Source organism: Branchiostoma floridae, chromosome 11 (assembly GCF_000003815.2).
Source record: "Branchiostoma floridae strain S238N-H82 chromosome 11, Bfl_VNyyK, whole genome shotgun sequence".
Taxonomy (NCBI): domain Eukaryota; kingdom Metazoa; phylum Chordata; class Leptocardii; order Amphioxiformes; family Branchiostomatidae; genus Branchiostoma; species Branchiostoma floridae.
The window spans coordinates 20,538,240-20,560,502 of record NC_049989.1 but is presented as its reverse complement, the minus strand read 5'-3'; the positions used below and the strand labels follow the sequence as shown (position 1 = coordinate 20,560,502).

The following is a 22,263-nucleotide window of genomic DNA, read 5'->3' as shown; positions in this document are numbered from 1 at the left end:
GTCGCACGGCTTCATACAATTTAGGGACTTAGACAAAATTTGGCAGGGCGGCGGCAATTTTTTCTAAGTGTTTTACGGCGCCCGAAGCGTCCGGCGGTCCTGAACTGCCGAACGTGCTGAACCACTTAATGACGGTTCACCGCCCGGCGCTCGGACTGGCAGCCTCGCGGGCCGGACGGCTTTGACGTAGGCGGACCTCTCGGACTGCCCTCGGACCAGTCCGAACCGTTCGGGGCGAGTTGATTTTCACACAGGTTCTTTGGGCAATTTAACTTTTTGTGTATACTTGCCCAATAGGACAAGTGAATTTTAGAAAACTTGACCATCTCTAAAGGCCTCTCTTAAAGTTTGAAGATATTACATTTTAATATGACTACATTAAAGACATGCACCATTGTATCCTTAAACTTAAAGATCAAATGACTGTATATACCAAATATATTATTCCGACAAATCTGAATAACCAGAGAAAGGAACATACCTTGTATATATTTGAGTGTGGAATATATAATATGCACTATAATTGTATTGAACAATTGTATAAAATTTAAGATCATATAATTCATTGCACCTTTTAAACTTCTTTCAAAAGTTTGTTGGCTGCAGATCATAGATGCCCTCGGCATCCAATTTGATCTGTCATATATTGTATTAAGAAGATGTGCCCTATGTGGCAGAGACTGTCATTCTTGTATAGGACTGTTTAGCCACAACTGACGCCGTGAGGCTGATTATTATCTACATGTATAAGGATTTTACCATCGATGGTTAGTATTGACCGAAGGTGGCCATATATAATTATATATAAATATATATAATTTATGTATATTATATATATGTGTCACAGTAGAGATCACGATCCAGTAGAATCGTTGATTGTCCTGGAGAATTCTTACCTCCTCCTTCTCCTCCACCTGGTCACTCCAGGCACCTATAACATGCTGCTTGTGCTGCTCTGATTCGATCTAACACAGGAAGAGAAATAGCAAGACATTTGATGTCAAATTACACCACCTGTACTGTATCATGTGTATGCTTTTCATCTATTAGTCAGATCTGCCGGTTAAAAATTTCTTTGATGAATTATCATCAATGATAACATTTTCAGAGAGAATACTGCTGACAACACAATGTCTAAACAAGAACTTCAAACTCAAATATCAAAATAACTTTTGACTATGTTAATTATGTCCATTTTAAAGTTTCATGACATCTCGTGTAAGTCTAGGGTTTGAAGTGACTGAGTTTAAAGCAGCACTTACATGGTAAAAATACAAAGACGAAAGTATGAAAATCTCATTTGTTTAGTACAAGGAAGTAAATCCATTTAATGGCTTTGTAGTTTGTAAATTTTGTGTCGTAGGTCACAGAAACTACATTGTGCAACAGACACTCAGGTTTGATATTTGAAATCATACCTTGGTACAATATCGACTCTAGTACAGATCACACCAGTTTTTGTTTCTTTGTTCTTAAATACATGTCGTTCTAACAAAGTAAAGATTTAGCAAAAGGTGGAGATAAAGACATATAAATTAGACTGGTGTGGCCTTAGCATATATTACCTGTCGAAGGTCAGGGTTGTTTCTTCTAAAGTGTTCCTTTAACTTTACTTCAGCAATCTGAAAAAAAGAAAATTCTGTTACTATGGATCACTGAAATATTGTAGTCAGAAGTATATAATCAAGGAGAAATAAAGTACAGAAGAAAATCATTTCAAGTCCTGACATTGTTTATGACTCAAGTGTACCTTATTGAACTATATGTAGAAAGCCTTTTTAGAAAAAGATTTAAAATATTATTACAATGTAGATATTTTGAGAAGCAAAGAGAACACTATTCAGCACAATTTCATGCTGAGAACTGAGAGCAATTTGTTGTCCTGCTACCCATACATTTTGTATTTTGGCCTATCTGTAATCAAAAGTATCCTCTACTTTATGTATGAACAAAAGATGAGGCTTACCTGTTTTCTTTCTGTCTCTTTCTTCTCCTTCAGATGATCAGCCCTTTGAGAAAAGAAGAAAAAAAATGACATCTTCAAAATCAGTATCATTTCTCCTTTGTTTTTCCTGTGTCCATGGTACTAGTAGTCATTTAAGCCATCAACTATTACATAACATATTATATGTTGTATCGACTTTTGCTCATTGCATGCATGGAAGAGAAAGGTTAAAGACCTCCATTATCATCAGTTCAGAATAGCTGAATAATTTATGTGAGTCATTCTACTTAAGCATTGTGCTTGAAGAAATCAATAAATATAGTGTTCAGTGAGCTAAAATGATTGTTACAGACAATATATGTTGTTTAGCAGTTATTTGAATATTCAAGAAACAAAAACAAACAAACAAACACACCTTTCCTTCATGGACTACATCCATCTGTAGTTGTCCAGTGACATCCCCCTCAACTCTGCCTCATACACCAAGAAAACCTTACACTTTAAAGTTACAGTCTGGTCTTACTGTAATACTATATAGTGTGTTAAACCATTATTTAAGAATTCAAGAAACAAAAACAAACAAACAAACCTCTCCTTCATGGACTCCATCCTCCTGTAGTTGTCCAGTGACATCCCCCTCAGCTCCGCCTCATACGTGTCTCTCTCCTCCTTCAGCAGCTCACTCAGTCTCTCTCTCCGCTCCTTCAGCCGGGCAGACTTCGCCTCTTTCTCTGCGGCTGTGTTGAAGGCTTCCATGCTGCAGGGAACAACATTATCGTTATCATTAGGTGGATGTGATGAATGATCATAGTAACTACTTGTATTCAACATGCGGATAATAGCGAGATTATTCATACCCCTTCATTTTTCATCAATTTGTTCTGTATAAATGAATTTGATCTTCACAACTTGAAGTACAAAATTGGTGTGAAGTTCAGCAAGGCAGTTCTTCACAGCACCAAACCTCTGCGGGTCTAGGGCTCTGGCATGCATGGTGGGGGGAGGGGTACTGTTGTATGGTATGGAAGGGGTGGTCACTTTATCATTTTGGTTTGCGGAAGCCACATGATTTACTCAAATTACTGGCTTCTAGCCCCTCAATGGGCAGGGGTCTGCTACTCTGCAGCTGGGGGTGAGTACCTGTATAATCTTCAAGCAGATCTTCGGTGGCAGGCAGGCAGTATTACCAATATCTTCATGGTATGGCCAAGCAAGCTCCATTAGCTACCATAAACCAATGGAGTTTGCTTGAACAATGGAGATCTGCTTGGAGATTTCACCTGTTGGCGGTTATGTGACATGGATACATACCTGTCCTGGTAGCTGCGATGTGACGACCAGTGAGCGCCCTTCGCCGTCTGCACGTTGGACTTGTGGAAGTAGCGGGCGTGGTTGTCCCACGTTTCCCGGAACTGCGCCTCGTGGTTTCGCTGCCGGAGCATCCTCTGCTCGGCGAGGCGATTACGGACATGCCAGTAGGACGGTAGCGTGGGCAGGGCCATGGCTGGGACCTGTGGATTGGATGGTGAGATTTTCCTTTAGATGCTTACAAGAGATCTTGAATAGTTTCATCAGGTTGGTATTACTTTTTTTTATAGAAATTTTGAGAAAATTAGGGCCGGAATGAGGGGTCAATATAAACTCAGTCATGTTTTGGACCACACTCTTCCCACTGCAGCATTTTTTTGTTGTTAGTATACAGTACATAGTCTATTAGATATTGTATAACGTTATATTTATAGCACCACAGTGCTTGTGCTTCCAAATATAAGTTACACTTGAGAATATTTACCTGAGTGAACTATATACAAAGAAAATATTCCACTTGCCGCTGTTGTTACTATTAAATTCAATGGCAAAAATTGACTTTTTCTTCATATAGAACTAAAGTGACACTCACTGTTGAACTCAATGGCAGAACTAAAGAGACACCTGTTGGATAAATTATTCGACAGGTGTCTGACAGAGTTCGAAAAGATGATCAGGTAAAAGTTACTTAAAACTGAGTCCGATTCACATTTCTACGACGTTGCAATAGAAAAGGTAACTTGACTACTTACTTCTTGATGTGTGTAAATTCGGTGACCCAACAAATTTAACGAAATACAGTCAGAAAACCAAACAAAAGACGAAATTCTTCCTGTTTGTTTTCAGCATCCCAGCTGTTGTTGTTGTTGTTGTTGTTGTCCTTGTTTAACGTCTAATGTTTCGCTAGACGTGAACTCTTGGTGCTGAGTGTCTCTTGGTACAGTAGATTTCAATGAGAAGACTCTAGGTAAAATGCCTCTTGGACAGTGTCAACGGAAAAGTCGATTCGAATAATCTGTGAAACATGGCGGCTAACTGGTGTCGTGTGCTCATGTGACGTGAGGACGATTCTACTTATTTGAAGGGGGTTACAGGATAGTATCCTGCTCAAAGTCCGTAAAAAAAAAAAAAAAAAAAAAAAAAAAAAAAAAAAATTACACTATTATTTCTTAATAGTTGTTTTTGTTACTATTAATCAGTGTTATTGTCAGTTCAATGTACTAAATGCAATGTATATCTGAATTAATTGCTATTGTTGTTTTACTTGTATAACGTCTATACTTCTGCTAGACATGAACATTTGGTTCTTCTCATTTCACGGTGCTTCCAGGTGCTAGGAATTACTCTGGTACTTCTCCCCTGGTACTTTGCATATGCTTTTCTTAATAGTAATTTCACTCATTGAATCTTGCTGTTGATTCAATGTAGTTGGATAACACTTGATACATCCTCTTGTTTATTTCTTCAGTTAAGTCGTCTCTCATTCCCGCCAGCGTTACAATGTCCACTGATCTATCTTCATGAGTTATATTGTAGGTTTGGTAGATGTTGTCGACTTCATGCAGAAGATGGTGTCTTTCTCTTTCGTAGCGTACACATCGGTATAAGTAGTGGTCTGTGCTTTCTCTTGTGCCACATGTTGTGCAGTTTGGTGTTTCTTTGGAGTCTAACCAATTTTTGTAGGCATTCAGTTCTGTATGCCCACTGACAAGCTGGTTAATTGCAATTTGTGTTGCTCGTAGTCCAAACACCTTACATTTTTTCTTCATGTGTATACTGATCTTCTGCATGTGAGTACTTTCATTTTGCATTTCACTTCTTCTTTTCCACCTCTCTTCTGCTTGTTTCTCAATGTGTTTTAGTGCTTGTTGTTTTGTCCATGTTGTAACAGTCAGGGTTTTCTTTGCTTCTTCTGCTGCCATTTTGGCCTGTTCATCTGCTATTTCATTCCCCTCAACACCCATGTGACCTGGACACCATTCCACCTGTATTCTGACTCCCCTTTGTTTCAGTTCAAGCATTTTCTGTCGCACTGAGTTGACTAGGTCATTGTATGCTTCAACTTGGTGAGAAGTAGTGACATTTTCTATGGCTGATTTGCAGTCGCATAATAACAGTACTTCCTTATTGTGGTATTGTCTTTTGACCAGTGTGCTGACTGCTAGGTGTAGTCCTTGTAGTTCCCCCTCGTAATTATTAGATTTGGCTGCTACCGGCTTTCTGACTGCAAACGGTTCCGTTCTACCCCATAGTTCGTATATAACTGCTGCACATCCTGTAGGTCCGGGGTTCCCTAAGGCAGACCCGTCTGTAAATACAACTGTTGTCTCTCTCTGCTTCACTACCTGTAGTAATTGTAGAATCTCTTCTTTGCCTTGCTCTTTGTTCACCGGATTGTGTGTCTTTTGAACAAATGTGCCAGTTATGTTTCCTATTGAAAAGGGTGACAGCCTAGCATCGTATTGGAATTCTTTGCTGACCATGTCTGTTTCAATTTCTCCTTTTAGTTCTTTATACCTCGTTTCCAGTAGATGTGTTGTTGTTCCTATTTTGCCAGGTGTCATCTCTTCCATTATAGTGTCATATGTCGGGTTTCCTGTGTGCTTTGTTGTGAGTCTTAGATACGTTTGTGCTTGCCTGCACGATATTTGAATGTCGATTGGTGGTATTCCTGTTAGCGTTTCAAGTGCTTCGTTACTTGTTCTTTGTTTACATCCTGTAGCAGCAAGTAGTGCTTTCCTCTGGATCGGTGCATATGCTTGTTCATGTTTTCTCCCTGCAGAAATGGTGCATTCCACCCCATACTCTAACATAGGTCTGATGAGTGCTCGGTAGAGCTGTAGTTGAGCTTCTTGATTAGGGTTATTTCTGGCCATTGTGACATAACTGATCGCTTTAAGTCCCTTGTATGCCTTTCTTTGTGTATTCAGGATGTGACTGTCGAAAGTGAGTTCTTCATCAAGTGTAATTCCCACTAGTTTAATCTCTTTTACCACTTCGATGCTTTTTCCGTTAACTTGCAGGTTAACTGGCTCTTGATTCTCTTCCTGTGATGGTTTAAAGATCATTGCCTTTGTTTTTGTCTCTTCAATTGTCATGTTCCACATAGGACACCACTTTGTGATGACATGAGATGCTTGTTCTTCAACATATTTGATTATTTCTTTTACATTCGCTCCAGTTTTCCACGCAGCTACGTCGTCAGCGTATTGGAAGTTATTCAACACAGTATTCGCATATGCGTCAGCCGTGTAGATATTACACAGAGTAGTGGAGAGCACAGCTCCTTGCGGGACGCCAACCTTGCTTTGTAACGGCATGGAGTTAATGGTGTTGACCTTGAATGTGATTTGTCTGCCTCTCAGGAAACCTTCCAAGTAACACAACATTCTTCCTTTGATTCCTTTTGATGCTAGTTTAAACAAAAGACCCTCTTGCCAAATCTTGTCAAAGCAGCCCTTGTAATCTGCAAAGATTACTACTGTTGTATCCTTTCTTCGCCACCCTTCTTGTATGTCTTGTACCAGTCTTAATACACCATGTGTTGCTGTTCTGTGTTTCCTGTAGGCTTCTTGGTAAGGAGATAAGATGTTATTTACTTCAGTCCACCATATAAGTCTGTTGTTAATTACCCTTTCCATTAGTTTGCCAATCACACTTGACAGTGTGATAGGCCTGTAACTTCGAACTTGGTTGTAGTCGTCTTTCCCTGGTTTTTTAATTAGAATTTTACTATCTTGCTTCATTTGTTTTGGCACTTGACCTGTTTCCCACACATAGCTCATCATGTAGAAAAGCGCTTCCATCAAACCCCTACCACCTTTCTTTAGCATAATGGGCAAAATGCCCTCGGTGGGGCTAGGGGAGGAACCAACATCCATTTTCCGTACAGCTGCTTCTATTTCTTCAATAGTCAGGTCCATATTTAGACTGTCTTCATGTGTCATATGTTCTTCTTCTTGTGTGTTGTATTCTTGTAGCCTTTCTTTTTCATGTGTTATGACAGCATGTATTGCCTGTGTCACACCCTGCTTCCATGGTTCTAACGAGTTTGGCATATTCACGCCCCCTGGTGAATATTCATTAATAACTTCTTCTGCTATTTCTTGGTCAGTGGTAGCGATGTCTCCATTGTTACGTTTAAGGGGTTGGATCGTTGATTTGCAGTTACCACGGCCTAGATGATTTTTTACCGTCTTCCAAAACTTTTGTGGTTTACTAGGATCCATTTCCTTGATTTGTTTGTTCCAGTGTATGTTTTTTGCTTCATCCTCCATTCTTACAAGTGTTTCTTTCTCCTTCAGATACTTAGACAGATTGTTCCTGTCTCTTCTTCTTCTGAATTTTCTTAGTGCTGTTTTTGTAATGTGCACTTGGACGTCTAGGGCTTTAGTCCAATACCCCTTGCTATGTTGAGTTACCGTCTTTTTCTTGATCATTTCTTCTGCACATTCTAGCACTTTCTCTCTGAAGCTTTTGTAGATTTCTTCAGCCTTGTTTTCATCTGTGTTTGTTGTCCAGTCAGTCTCCTCCACCCATTTTTGGAATACTGTATTTGTCAAATTTTCCCATTCTATCCAGTTTACATCACGTAGGTTCCATCTTTGTTGCTTTACAATTTCTTCCTTGTCTCCTATTGTCATAGTAATTAAGTTATGGTCAGTTCGCAGTTGTACTTCTGAGTCCACTCGCCAGTTTGTTACATGTTTAACAGAATCATTGTTAACTAGTGTCAGGTCAATTATGCTATCTTCCCTTGTGGGGGTACTGTTGTTCAAAATCTGTAAGTTACTTGCTTCTATCAAGTCATTCAGCATGTGTCCTAATGTGTTTACTTTTTTGTCGCCCCAGGCTAAATGTCTTGCATTAAGATCTCCACATAATATAAGGTGTTTCTTCTTTTTGCTTAGATCTTTGATTATGTTGAAGACTTCTTGTAGCGCTTGTTTATCATCAGGTGGGACATAAGCTGAAATGAGGGTGAAGTTCATAGTATTTGTATACATGTTGAGAGCCACCACATCCGCGTGAGTAGTTTGGTTGATGGGTTCTTCTAACACCTTTATGTTCTCTCTTACGGCGATGGCAACTCCTCCTCCTTTTTTCTCTGTTCTGCACTTTTGTAGCCATTTCCAGGTTCTAAGACAGATTGGGTTTTTGCTTTTATTCCATACTTCTGAAAGACATATTGCGTCGATTTTCTTTGACTCACACATTTTGTCTACGAGTGTTGCTGATGTGTTGATTGATCGTATATTAATCTGTGCGACTTTCATCTTGCTTCTTTGAATCTTGATCCTGGTAAGAATTTTAATACTTGAGTTGCAAGGTATATGAGTTTGTTGATTATGATGTTGTGAAGCAGTTTCTGTATTCTCTTGTGTAATAACTAAATGATTGTTCTTGTTTGATGCCTTTCCCTCCTATGAGTATGATTCCTTCTTCTGACCCTGGTGGTCCGGACCTCTGCTTTCAAGTTTTTGTCTTAAGATGATGAACTCTTTGCAACTATTGTCATTAGCAGTATGACAGCCAAGACAGTTGATACACTTCGGTTTACAGCTATATTGGTGTCCTTTTGTACCTCCGCACCTCACGCAGGTAGCAGTCTCTGTGCACAATTTGGCAATATGACCCAGTCTGTTGCATTTAAAACATCTTATTGGGGTGAATGATTTGGTTTTGTATGCTTCTACCGTTACTGCTTTGCCATTTACCGTAGGATTCTTTGTGAAAATTTCAGAAAGTTGTCCCTCCACTGCCTCGATCCTTATGACTTTTATCGGTTTACCCGAATCTTGGTACTTGAACCTATGTGCTTTGACTCTTATCTTGAATTGATCTTGAATGTTCTGCTCTATCACTTCTTCACTTATATCAGTTGGGACATTCTTCAGTATTGCCCTTCTTCCTTGTGTTTTGTGAACACTGTGTGCTTTAATGTGTTTATCCTCTTCACTGCCAAAAGCCTGGTCTTTCCAAGGTTTCGTTAGTTCCTCAGCAGTTTTATTATCTTTGCAATGTATGGCGATTCCTCCTCTTGGTAGTAGATAAGCGAGTTCAATGTTTTGTACCGTTCCTGGCTTACATCTATTAGTTTCTGCTAAGATACTTGCACTATTACGATATGAGCTGGAGTCTATCGCACCGTCTAATATGATGATTTTCTCCTTTTCTTCTTTATCTTTGTGTTGACTACTGATGCTGCTGATACTGCTCGATTTGACTTGAGATGATTTAATGCTTCTTAGCGTTTTTTCCTCTTTCTGTTTGCTCTCGACCTTGTTTTCCTCTCTTTTGATCCGTTTGTTGATTTCTTGAATGATGCACTGTGCACAAGTGTAGATCTGACTACTCTTTACGAAGAAGTTGATTGCTTTTTGGGATAGATGTGCGCATGTGTTATGCCACCAAACTTTGCATTGATCACAGCAAATCCAGCTTCCTCCCTCTGTGTGTTCTCTGCCACAGACACACAGTTCTTCTTCTTCCTCCTCTTCTTCTTCACTTGTCTGATGATGTTTGACTTGCTTGCTTGTCTCGTTACTAATCTGTGATCTGATCTCACAGTTTGAGGGATCTTTTCTTTCAGCTTTTAGTTGTTTAGCTTTGCTATTGTCGTCATCTGAGGGAACACGCTTTGTTTGTTTGGTATCTTTGGAACATTCCTTTGTAACATTATTAATCTTTGATTGTCCTCTTGTGGTTGGCATCCCGTAGAATAGTATTAACGGAGGAAACCAGAAACAGGAGAACTTGTCAAGTTTGTGAACCTATCCAGTAAAACGGACTTTCCTTTTGTTTACAAATAGCACAGTATAAATTCGATGTTAAGAATAATCGAAAAAAGTCTAATCGAACACAATCGTTAGACACGAAGAATATGTGAATCTATCCAGTAAAACGGAGTTTCCTTTTGTTTTCAAAAGGTACAGTATGAAATTCGATGTTAAGAATAATCGAAAAAAGTCTAATGGAGCTCAATCGTTAGACACGAAGAAAAAGTTTGAATTTGTATATGAAAATTGTAAAATTCTTATAGAAATTTTCTAGTAAATGTATATTTCAAAACATACTTAGAAAGATAACCTTCAATAATGAATTAGATGCCAGAAAAATCCAATTAGACCTGAAGAAACGATTACAACCTCAAAATAGAACGTTACCGTTAAGCGCTAATGATAAGTATAAACTTGTGCAAAAAGTATGAAAAATCTATCAAAAATATTATAAGTATATACTAGATGAAAGTCTCCACTTGATAATAAAACGAAAAAATTGAATTAAGCTTGATAAAAAGGTCTAAATGAGCAAGGAAAGAATATATAAAGAATTGAAAAAAGGAAAAAGAACGAATTCGTTAGACGCTAAGATTGAAAATAAGTTTGTGCCTATAAAATGCAAGAACTTATAACAAAGTTTTTAAAAATATTATCAAAATGACCACTATTTAGTACTTTAACGAAAAAAGGACTTTGAGCAGGTATAAAATCTACTGAATATAAGAGAAAAAAGCGAAAACTTGCGGAACTTGAGCAGAGGCGATGAAAAACACGTCCGCTGTCTTTTTTGCACACGACACTATCGACACTATTTTGCTTTCGATCCCAGCTGCTGATCGAAAAATTTCAAACAGGTAAACCGAGCTAGTTCGCATGCGCAATGACCTTTTTGCTGAACTCTAGGAACATCCAACCGCAAAAATAACTTGTAAATAAGAAGCAAAAACAAAGATATAATACTTGATAGAGCAATTTTCAAACTTACTGTGAAAACAAGAGTAGATAAATTTTTAATTGCATTTTATTACTGGAAATACTTTGGGTTATACTTTGTTAGATATTCTCAATTCGACACGTTTTGATGCTAGCAATGTTCTGCAGTTTTGATAATAACTGCTAGGTGTCGCTACGTAATGCCTTCGCCTTTCGCAAAGTGCGTATGTGACAGCCTCCTGAGACTGGACTGTCGATGAAAAAGATGACTTCGTTTGTTTTTGTTCAGTTTTGCAAAGTACCACAAATGACCTTTATTTTGTATTATGTAAAAAAGATATCTAGCTTCCTTCAAACCTCTTTGATACCCCCAAGCTAGTCGAGAGTCATTGTGAACCCCTTGCAGAGCCTTTACCAATCAAAACGTTTGTCAAAGTTTTCCAATATGGCGCCTTAGCAACGAGAAAGTCATCCTTCTTCGTGCTGTAAGATATAAACGGGCCACCTACTAGTCAAGTTGACAAATTCGGTACCCGGCAAAGGGGTCTAAGCTCACATCTTGTTAAATTCGAAATGTATGAAAGGTTATATTAGCGGTGTCAAGCCAAAATAAGTTTGTAAACATGGCGCCCTAGCAACCGAAGGCTTGTTGTGGAGCCTTGTCACAAATTTATTACACTATATTCATCCGCGATCACAAACGTTAAGAATTCATCAAAATAGAAATTAGGGACAAAATAAAACACTACAAAGCTATGATATTGCTATGACATATTATAACTCGGGTTCTAAATAGAATATTTTGATGTTTTTCCCCAAGCCGGTTGGACTATTTTCAGTAACCGCAGCACTTCTATTTTCAACTCAATTAAAAGATTGCGCGGGTCGAATGAGTCGAAGATTTGCGCGACGGAGAAGATGGACTTGTATTTAACGCTGTAAATATCAATATTTTGGACCGAACATGGCTCTAGACGACGTGCGGTTGGAATGGATGCGAAACAAAGTCTACTCAGGTCTCGGCATCGAAGATACGGAGATTTTTGAGGAACTCTTGAACCGAGAAGATGGCGAGTACGAACGGAAGATTCTGAAGTTTTTGAACGAAAGTCCTGAGAGTGGATCCCCAACTGCTATCCTGTTCTACTGTCAGACTCAGGAAGAAGAAGAAGAGGTTGAAGTAGAATGTGGTAGGTGGAAACTCAAAGATTTGTCTCGTTTTAAGGAGGAAAAAAATTAAGTTTTTGTTGACGACACACCCCCTACATAATTTTATTGATGGTCACAATATTTGTGCAATTGATTGTCATCAACAATATAACGTTTACGTTTATTAACTCAATTATTGTTGAACAGTCCTCTGAAAATAATTAAGGCAATCAAATAACACATTTTCTGCTTTGATCAACTACATATCATTAATAGTAGTGTTACTAGAAGAGTTGATATTGTTAGAGTTTTCCATTACTATATATTTATATCATATATGCTGACAGCACAAGTATTTTAAGTGTGTCAATTTGTCATTTCAAATTAACTTTATTCCACCATATTACTTCATGTCGGAGAGATCTCAGCTTTCTAATTTTCAAATTTATTAAGCTTTTCGTTAAACTCCATTCCAAAACTCGTTGAACCCAAGGTACAAGACATGACTGTAGGATATAAAGTTTCCCTAACTTTTTCTGATTAATCAAATGATTGATTGATTGACGTCTGTTCCAGAACCTGAGGTGCCAGACATCCCGGTAGATGACGGGGCGGCCGGCAGTGATGATGACAAGAGGAGCGGGGACGGAGACGGAGAGGGGGAGGGGGAGGGGGGTGGCAGTCGGGCAGAGGGGGATGCAGGGGCAGACCCAGGGGCCACTACACCTGCAGCACAACCTGCAGGTAAGATATTCTATTAGACATTAAACTTGTTGTAATATGTGGTTGTTGGTACTTTTTTATCAAAACTTCGTCCTTTCGTTAAAAGTTAACCACAGGAAGAAATTGCCAAATTTTTTCCAGCAGTTTCTCCGTCTAAAGTTGATATATCATACTTAAAGTTTGACTGGGAATTTTATATGCATGTTGTTTACCTACTCAAAATAGCTCTATTATCCTTGCCTTACATAAGCAGAATATATCTAGATTCTCTTTGAATCTCAAATTTCTCTACTCGCAACCGAAATTAAGAGCCATTAGCAGCCGACCACATTTTAAAGTTTAAATACTGCGGGAGCCGCAGGTACAACTGGTCATTATTGCCCTGAGGAAGGTGATATATAGACGATTAACAAAACAGTGGTTGTTGATTTTTTGGATGTTGAACTTTGTTATTCAGTCACTTACCAACGTGATGAAATCATTTGCAGATGGAGAATTGTCTTTTTATTGACTTTTTAATCTTATCCATTTTCCTCTAGAAGGTGACACAGAGCAGCCAGCAGCAGCGGAAGGTACCACTGCTGCAGAGGGGGAGGAGGCTGGTGGTGAGGAGGGACAGGAAGGGGCATCATCAGCCACGCCCGAGGTGGAGATGCCCAAGTCGAGACAGACTGTAAGTTGTAAATCTATTTATCACAGCTTCATGTAATTAGCAATCCTTTCATAACTGAGAAATCAAAATATAGTAGAATATACAATAAGTATTGACAGGGTTTAAAGTTCGGAACTTTCAAGCTCTGTCAGCTCATGCAAAGAGAGTGTTCAAAGAATTGTTTTGCCTGTAGTTGTGGTGTCTGTGTGTGAGTGCTTGCGTGCGTGCTTGCCTATGTTTGTGTGTATATTTCTGGAGTTCCCAATATACACACTGACATTTCATATATAATGTGCTTTATATACATTCTCAGTGCCACTGTTGTTGTCTGTGGGCCTGGAAATGGAATAGCTTCCCAAAGGGCCTATATAATATATAACTATATGGAGAAGGGTTTGAAGTCTGCCGTCTCTGATTGTCTTGTTGTGTTACCCCCACAGAAAATCATTATCCAGACCGTGATGCGGTCGTACCTGTTTGTGTGCATGGACCACCTCCCAGAGGAGCTAGCAGACCAGGACTGCGTGTTCTTTCTGCGGAACGCGCTCGGCACCGTGGACTGTCCAAACGACATTGAGGAGGCGAATGAGACCCTCCCCAAACAGTTTGAGTTCGGGATCCTGAACGGACACTCACTGGTCATGCTGGAACACATTATCAGCCAGGTGCGTACAGCCATAATTGTACTACATTGTATATCATTTGTTGGTTTCTTTATGTTATTTGATACAGGGAAATAGAAAACAAAAAACTGCTCAAGACCAGGAAGTAGCCCAGGATTGAGATGTTTAAGAGCACTTTTTTGATTAAAAAATTATCATTGTGTGGATGAAATTATCATAGCTGTAGCAACTAAATTGCTTGTCAAAGGGTTGTTCTACTTAGGCTACACAGATATACATGCAGATATAGAAGGTGTGTTACATTGAAGGGCTGTTATATCGGATATATAGATAATGATATAGAAGAAGGTGTGTTACGCTAGAACGGGAGTTATACCAGCTATACAGATACAGGAAAATAACACCTACTTTTCCCCCCTCTGTAGGTCTACACTCCCCTCCTGTCCTATAACACCCACAGAAATGGCGGACCCCAGGCGAGCGGTTCGTCCGTGCCCCCGTCCCGCGGCGCTGCCACACCGCGGGCCCCACCAGAGGACCACGGCGAGGAGGAAGGGGAGTTCAACATTAAGGAGTCCCAGACACGAGCTCTGCTGAGGGACGAGTTCCTCATCAACATGCAGAAATTCACAGGTAAAACGGCTGTCCCTTTTATGTATTTTGATTTGCGGGCTTTTCATAAATTTTAAATTGAATGAAAGATCAGTCAAACACAATCAAACCTGTACCACTACATGAGGTTTTAACTGTTGTATAATAGTTTCATCAGGTAACATGATACAAGACCTCTCTCTCTCTCCCTCTCTCTCCTCACTCTGCCTCTTACTGTCTCACTCACTCTCTAATGATGTTGGGATTTTTGTATGCAGCTATTTTAGGTGCTTGTTTTCTTCAGTCCTCCTGGAGAAGTGAAGATTGGATAGAGTCTAGCTTTTCTTCCCTGCTGTCCATCTAAATGTAGACCTTTTGGTAAATTTTCACCTGAAAATATCTGAATTCATCTGTTTTCCCCCAGGTCACATCAGCCGCACGATTGGTCAGATCGAGGGCGAGGTTCGCCTGGAGATTCCCGAGCTGAACCTGGAAGGGTCAGAGGTCGACCTGGCGAAGGATTCCGCTCTCGTGGAAGAGGTAGGTTTAAGACATTGTCTTTCAAAATCAACCTTGAGGTGCTTACTAAACTATTTTTTCCAGACAAAATAAAAAGGATTTTTTTACTGCATGTAAAATTTCATCTTCAAAAGAATTAAGTTTAAATTTGAACCAGTGAAAAGAACTTACTCATAGGCTGCTAGGAACACTCACTCACTGTCCGATTTAGTGTCCGTTATTCCCCATCTTAAGAAGGTTGGACGTTGCAGGATGTTGTTCTGGTCTGATTGCTGATCTGCTAGGGATAGTGAATTTATGAAAACTTCTTTTACCCTATGATATAGGAGTTTTCTCTTACACAGCCATTTAATCTCACCTTAGCTGACGTTTTGATGCCTGTCAGACATCTTTAGCCCTGTTTTTACCTCTTGAAATTTCTGCCACAGATAGAAAACGCGACGTCAAGTTGGGAGCGACAGATCCACCAGGCACTGGAGCACCAGCAGAAGAAACAACCGCAGGGGAACGGTCCGCTGGCCGAGATCGACTTCTGGCGGGAGCGTAACGCCGCGCTCAGTGCGCTGCACGAACAGCTCAAGATTCCTGTGGTCAAAAAGGTACGACTCGTTCACTCACTTAATCCCTCGTTTGCATCCCTCACTCTTACTCACTAATGCATGTTCACTCACTCACCCACTCTCTTATTCATTCACTCTCACACAATCACTCACTCACCCCTTTACGCACCCACTTATTCACTCGCTCTCTCACTTACACACACACATACTTAATTACTCACTTACTGAGTACCGCACCCCAACTGCCAGAAAGCTTGACCTCTAGGCCTCCTTTCCTGTCGAGGGAGTGATCATTGTAGCATTTGTACTTAAATTAAACCTGGTTGCTTCAATACCTTTTTGGCCATGTGTCTTCTTACTTGAATGTCCAACCTCCTTGAAGAAGTAGTCTGATTGTTATATTTTTCCCCACAGATGTTGACCATCCTGACCAAGGCAGACAGCCCCTTTGTCCAGTCGTTCGAGTCAGAGAGAGCCGACCTCACCAAGTTCTATGTGGAGGCGAAAGACAACGTCAGGTTCCTCTCAACACTGGAGAGACACTTCAAGGTATAGGAAATTTATACTTTTGCTAAATGTATATGCCAAAGACTACGCCAATCTTATTCCCTTTTTTTGGCAGTCTCTTAGATATATTGTCCCATTGACACAAGCAATAGGAATCCTGTCTATTGTAACAAACTAATGTATGATGGCTAATGGGCTGAATAAAGTGTCCACCTGTCCACATAGTCCGGACTTTATCAGTCCCCTGAGTGGTCTTCTTGGGCATTTTCGATCAAAAACCTTCTTGTTTTTTCAACACTGCAGTAGGAAGTCCCAGCTGTAGTACTAGTATATCAAAATCTCACTCATGGAAAAATCTTACTTGCCCGATTAGATAAGTGGTGTAGGGCATGCCCGATTGGCTCTTTTGCTTGCCTGTGACAATTTAGCTAGCGGACTTGTTTAACTCTGAGACAGTCACGTTAACTTTGGTGGCTGTTGTAATGCTTTGACCTGCTCTTTGCAAATAAAAGGTACTTTGGTAACGCTAGTTCACATTTATCCCCTGGGTAACCTTTATCCGTTGCGTATAAAATTGGAGTATTCAGTGATATCAAGTCAAGATATCACTGATGGCTGTTTGAGACTGAAATGCAATGAAAAAAAAATCAACGTCCGTCGACTAGATATCCCCAAATACATCATTTTAAAAGCAACGGATATAGGTTACCATGTGGATAAAGGTGAACTACCGTTATACAGTCATTTACCAACCTTAATACATTCCTCTTCCCCGCAGAATCTGACCCATGGAACGGGGTTCAATGTCGTGCTGGACACCATCCCTTCCCTGATGAACGCCCTGCGGATGGTGTGGATCATCTCACGACACTACAACCGCGACGAGAGGATGGTGCCTCTCATGGAGCGCATTGCCTGGGAGCTGGCCGAGCGTGTGGCCAGGGTCATCAACATCAGAACCATCTTCAAGTGAGTTGCTTAGAGTTTTTAATGCTCACTTTGAATGTTAAGCTAAGAAATGAAGACCAGCCAGTAGGTTCCCTAAGAGTAATGAAGCATCGTCTTGGAGCTTGCTGAGTGTGTGCCACGGGTCATCAACATTTAGAACCATCTTCAAGTGAGTCTAGATTTTGTAAAGGGTTTGAGGTACAGAGGGACCAATACTAGTGACCGATTCTACATTTAAGAACCACCTGTCCATTGGCATACAGTCAAACCTATGAATAAATTGAAATAAATAAACATACAAGTGACTACTTAAGGACCACCTGGCTGATGTGGCCACATTTTAGTGGTCCTTTTTCATAACTTTTCCAATTGACGCAAGATTGGTCCTTTTGAGCAGGTTTGATTAGTTGGTAGGGTTCTTGCCGCATATCAAAGTTTTTTAACAAGGATCATCAACACATCATGTAAAATATTTCTTTTGGTGTCACATTTGGTAGGGTTAGACTTTAGAAGTAAATTTCATTCCTTGGATCTCAAGAAATATGCAATTTTAGAGGATGTCAGATATAGAATTTTGCCTCAAGGTAAATAAAGTGACATCTATCCACTTATTAAATTTTGTAAATACATGTCATTGAGTGACAAAAAATATGTTTCTTTTTGTAAAAATGTTGTATGCATAATGAAACAGATGGCTACCTAGATGTGTACTTTCTGTTATATTGTTATATTTTCTAATTACAAATTTAACAAATGACTTTTTCTTTGCCTGAACCCTCAGAGAGAAGACAGAGCAGGTGAAGAGTAGAACCTCGGAGGCTAAGAAGACTCTCGAGCTGTGGAAGGAGTGTTACTTCGACGTGCGAGCGAAGATCGAGGCCTCGGGAAGGGACTCCAGATGGGAGTTTGATCGCAAGAAGCTGTTTGAGAGAACAGACTACATGGCCTCCATATGTCAGGACATATATGACATTGCACAGGTGGGTCTAGTATCACTCACTCTTGGTCACTTTCTGGATTATCTTCTGTTGTTTACTGTCAGGAGAGGGTTAGACATGCCTGCACGTTGATGTGGAGGTTTGATGGCAGCTCACCAGAAGCCTCTGTTTGTAGGGTTTACACTGTATAAGTTGAGGATATGAGAATCTCTACTTATGTTGTCAGTCTATCTCTTACGAGGTTGTCCCTGTGGATTCCTCTGTCTATGATCATTGTGGTATCGCAAAACAGAATAGAAACCATATCATTCAACATAATGAAGAGACATCCAGAATATACTAATTCGAACATCAGTATTGGGAACATCAAAGGGCAAGATGAGGAAATTGAAACTGAAAAAAAATATTCATGTTGACTGTCATGACTACTATTACTAGTTTTAGTTACAATACATAATGGAAAAAATCTGAACATTCTTAACTATGATTTATTCTTTTCTTGTAACAACTTGTCTTTGAATTGCGGACTGGCATTGTTGCCTCATGCTCTGACCAAGTGTTTACATTTCTTTGTTTTATTTGTTTGTTTGTCTGTAGGTTCTTGAGGAGTTCTACAACATCTTTGGCCCTGAGCTGAAGGCTGTGACAGTGTTGTTTACATGTTTATTTGTTTTTTTGTTTGTCTGTAGGTTCTTGAGGAGTTCTACAACATCTTTGGCCCTGAGCTGAAGGCTGTGACAGTGTTGTTTACATGTTTATTTGTTTTTTTGTTTGTCTGTAGGTTCTTGAGGAGTTCTACAACATCTTCGGCCCTGAGCTGAAGGCTGTGACAGTGTTGTTTACATGTTTATTTGTTTTTTTGTTTGTCTGTAGGTTCTTGAGGAGTTTTACAACATCTTCGGCCCTGAGCTGAAGGCTGTGACAGTGTTGTTTACATGTTTATTTGTTTTTTTGTTTGTCTGTAGGTTCTTGAGGAGTTTTACAACATCTTCGGCCCTGAGCTGAAGGCTGTGACAGTGTTGTTACATGTTTGTTTGTTTTTTTGTTTGTCTGTAGGTTCTTGAGGAGTTCTACAACATCTTCGGCCCTGAGCTGAAGGCTGTGACGGGAGATCCCAAGAGGATCGAAGACGTGCTGAAGAGAGTGGATGGGCTGGTGGAGCCTGTGGAGGAGGTAAGACTGAATTATTTGGAAGCAGAGTTGAACATTACAGTTAACTGTAACTTCCACGTAATTTTGATGTACTCAAATTTTCAAGTGTCAAACTCCAGTCTTTGTCAATGTATGAGTACTAGTAATCTGTCTCATTATGTCATGCAGCTAGAATGTGATTCAGTGAGCAGTTGATCATAAGTTGCAAAAAGTCTCTGTTAAGAGATTGTCGTTAGGCTTGATATAGATGGTCTCTTCTATTCCCCTTGCAAAAATGTTTTTGGTCCTGTGTCGAAGATTCTTACCTTGTCCAATGAGACCAAAGGCTGCAGTTGGACAGTCCAAAACTAATCTGGCATTAGAGCTGTCTCAATTTTAATTTTTTTTCTGTTCCACATTTTTTTGGGGAGTTCATTTTTGTTAGTTTCATTGTTAGATCTGTCATTTTAAAGATACATTTAACTTTTCATTTATTTCATGTCAGAGTTCAGATTTTGGGAACAGACAAGAAAGTGAATAGTTTTTCTGTCCCAACAAGCAAATTTCCATCCTGGAACGGACAGACAGGTCCTGCCTTTCATCCATAACAAACAAACCATTTTTCTCTCCCTCCAAGGTGAGTTTCGACCCGTTCGGGCTGCGTCACCAGAACCAGTGGAAGGCTGTGATGGACTGGTTCAACCGCGAGGTGCTCGCCATCGAGGGCGAGGCCAAGCACTTCATCGACGAGTCCTTCAAGACGCTGAGGTCGGCCGAGGGCGCGTTCGACCTGCTGCTGAAGTTCAAGCACATCCGCACACGCGACGCCATCAACTCACAGCTCATGAGGAAGTTCAATGACATCCTGCTGCAGTTCGGGAAGGAGGTGGGTCGGGTTGATTTGGATTATTTAGTGTAATCTTGCACAGGTTAAAAGACTGTCATGAAAGTCACTTCAGATGACATCAAATGTCAAATTGGCTAGGCTATAGCAGACACAGGACTGAGAGGTCACTGTTCGGTTCCTGACATTTCTGGCCAGACACTGTACCCTTGAAAAAGGCACATGTTTTTCCTTACTCCAACCAGGTGTAAAATGGGTACCTGACTTGACTTTAGAAGGTATAAACCATTGATGTTATCCACAAACATTTTTCATATTCCATAATTACTGTTTTATTACCTTGGATACAAATTATGGAATCATTTTTGCCATTAACTTTTATGCTTTGATGTTGAGTTTTTTTGTTAACTCAAAATGATAAATAAAACCAATGCATGTTTTATTGTATATTTCAGTTGCTATATTTGTGTTGAATTTCACTAACGGAGAATGGTCGAAAAAATGGTAACATCTGTCCTTCTTCCCTTCAGGTGGACACGATGAACTCCATCTACCAGCAGTACAAGGACGACCCGCCGCTCTCCAAGAACCAGCCTCCCGTTGCCGGGGCGATCATGTGGGAGCGCTCGCTCTTCCACCGCATGAAGCACGTCATTATCCGCTTCCAGGTGCTGGATGAGATGCTGTCTACTGACCAGGGCAAGCAGGTGGGCTGCAGTTGCTTGTTTGTTTGTTTGTTTTCTTTTTAAAATTTAGACAACCCTGTCTGTGGTGACCATTCAAGGACTCAAAGAAAATGTTACTGGAGATATTGTTCCTAACACTTGGGTCAGTTGTGCAGAGATGGTTGCTAGTATACTCATTCATCATACAGATCAGTGACAAGTTTGGTTGTAGTAAAATCAATTTTTTCCCCTGGTTTACATTACTTTGAGGTCTCTCTATATAGAGGACTCTGTAACTTATTGGATGCTTATATCTAAATGAGCGAGCTTGTTTGATTTCCTTAGGCACAGATGAGGAACCTCATAGTAAGGCGGGGATGGCAACACCTGTATTGGTTTCGCAAAAGGCAAATTCCACAGAGGGAAATATCCTGCATATTTTCAAAAGTTCCCTTTCTATTTGTTTGTAGCAGCATGTTTTTCATCAACATGATCATCATTATCTTATCTCTTAAAGGCCCGGATGCGGTACCTGACGGTTGCTAAGGAGATGAAGGTGTTTGAGGATGAGAAGTATGCGGCGTGGCGGGAGCAGGTGGAACAGGTGTTACCAGGTTTCCTGAAGAGGAACCTGCTGGCCAAGCCCCAGCAGACAGAGGAGGAGGGACAGGGCAAGGAGGAGGCACCCGCAGCTGGTAATTATTGTGTGTGTGTGTGTGTGTGTGTGTGTGTGTGTGTGTGTGTGTGTGTGTGTGTGTGTGATAGTCTAGTCTAGTGTTACCAGGTTTCCTGAAGAGGAACCTGCTGGCCAAACCCCAGCAGACAGAGGAGGAGGGACAGGGCAAGGAGGAGGCACCTGCAGCTGGTAATTATTGTGTGTGTGTGTGTGTGTGTGTGTGTGTGATAGTCTAGTCTAGTGTTACCAGGTTTCCTGAAGAGGAACCTGCTGGCCAAACCCCAGCAGACAGAGGAGGAGGGACAGGGCAAGGAGGAGGCACCTGCAGCTGGTAATTATTGTGTGTGTGTGTGTGTGTGTGTGTGTGTGATAGTCTAGTCTAGTGTTACCAGGTTTCCTGAAGAGGAACCTGCTGGCCAAACCTCAGCAGACAGAGGAGGAGGGCCAGGGCAAGGAGGAGGCACCCGCAGCTGGTAGTGGCCTTTGTTTTTCTCTTCGTCCTGCTGTATCAGCTTTCTGGCACTAGATTTGTTTGAGTTATGGGAATAGGTATCGGTCAGGGCAAGGTGGAGGCAGCCGCAGGGGGTACTGGTCCTTTTTCCTGCTATAGTAGCCGTCTGGCACCAGATTTATTTTAGTTATGGGGTTAAGTATAGAACAGGGCAACAAAGTGGCACCTGCATTAGGTACTGGCCTTTTTTTTCTTAGCCTTCTTCTCTTCTATCTGAAGCAGCCATCTGCACCAAAAGTATGGGTTAGGCAGCAGAGA

At 40.5% G+C, this 22,263-nt stretch overlaps 2 protein-coding genes across 2 annotated transcripts in view; one reads left to right on the top strand and one right to left on the bottom strand.

The window, feature by feature from the left end:
• The window catches only part of LOC118426281 (trichoplein keratin filament-binding protein-like), a 34,531-nt gene extending 23,602 nt beyond the window's left edge, over nucleotides 1–10,929 (bottom strand). Inside the window, exons 1-7 of the mRNA XM_035835579.1 lie at nucleotides 10,868–10,929; nucleotides 4,006–4,110; nucleotides 3,257–3,456; nucleotides 2,535–2,702; nucleotides 1,967–2,009; nucleotides 1,566–1,622; nucleotides 897–965 (exon numbers count right to left, since the gene is read on the bottom strand). Of these exons, the coding sequence (XP_035691472.1) occupies nucleotides 897–965; nucleotides 1,566–1,622; nucleotides 1,967–2,009; nucleotides 2,535–2,702; nucleotides 3,257–3,447 (528 nt within the window). The 5' untranslated portion in view covers nucleotides 3,448–3,456; nucleotides 4,006–4,110; nucleotides 10,868–10,929. The remainder of the gene's footprint in view (nucleotides 1–896; nucleotides 966–1,565; nucleotides 1,623–1,966; nucleotides 2,010–2,534; nucleotides 2,703–3,256; nucleotides 3,457–4,005; nucleotides 4,111–10,867) is intronic.
• Nucleotides 10,930–11,307: 378 nt separating this feature from the next.
• LOC118426294 (dynein heavy chain 10, axonemal-like) overlaps nucleotides 11,308–22,263 on the top strand; it is a gene marked incomplete in the record, with an annotated part of 69,271 nt that continues 58,315 nt past the window's right edge. Inside the window, 14 exon segments of the mRNA XM_035835598.1 lie at nucleotides 11,308–12,158; nucleotides 12,694–12,861; nucleotides 13,380–13,513; nucleotides 13,933–14,157; nucleotides 14,541–14,748; nucleotides 15,131–15,246; nucleotides 15,654–15,824; nucleotides 16,200–16,334; nucleotides 17,071–17,261; nucleotides 18,022–18,220; nucleotides 19,235–19,351; nucleotides 19,947–20,195; nucleotides 20,684–20,860; nucleotides 21,336–21,513. Of these exon segments, the coding sequence (XP_035691491.1) occupies nucleotides 11,933–12,158; nucleotides 12,694–12,861; nucleotides 13,380–13,513; nucleotides 13,933–14,157; nucleotides 14,541–14,748; nucleotides 15,131–15,246; nucleotides 15,654–15,824; nucleotides 16,200–16,334; nucleotides 17,071–17,261; nucleotides 18,022–18,220; nucleotides 19,235–19,351; nucleotides 19,947–20,195; nucleotides 20,684–20,860; nucleotides 21,336–21,513 (2,494 nt within the window).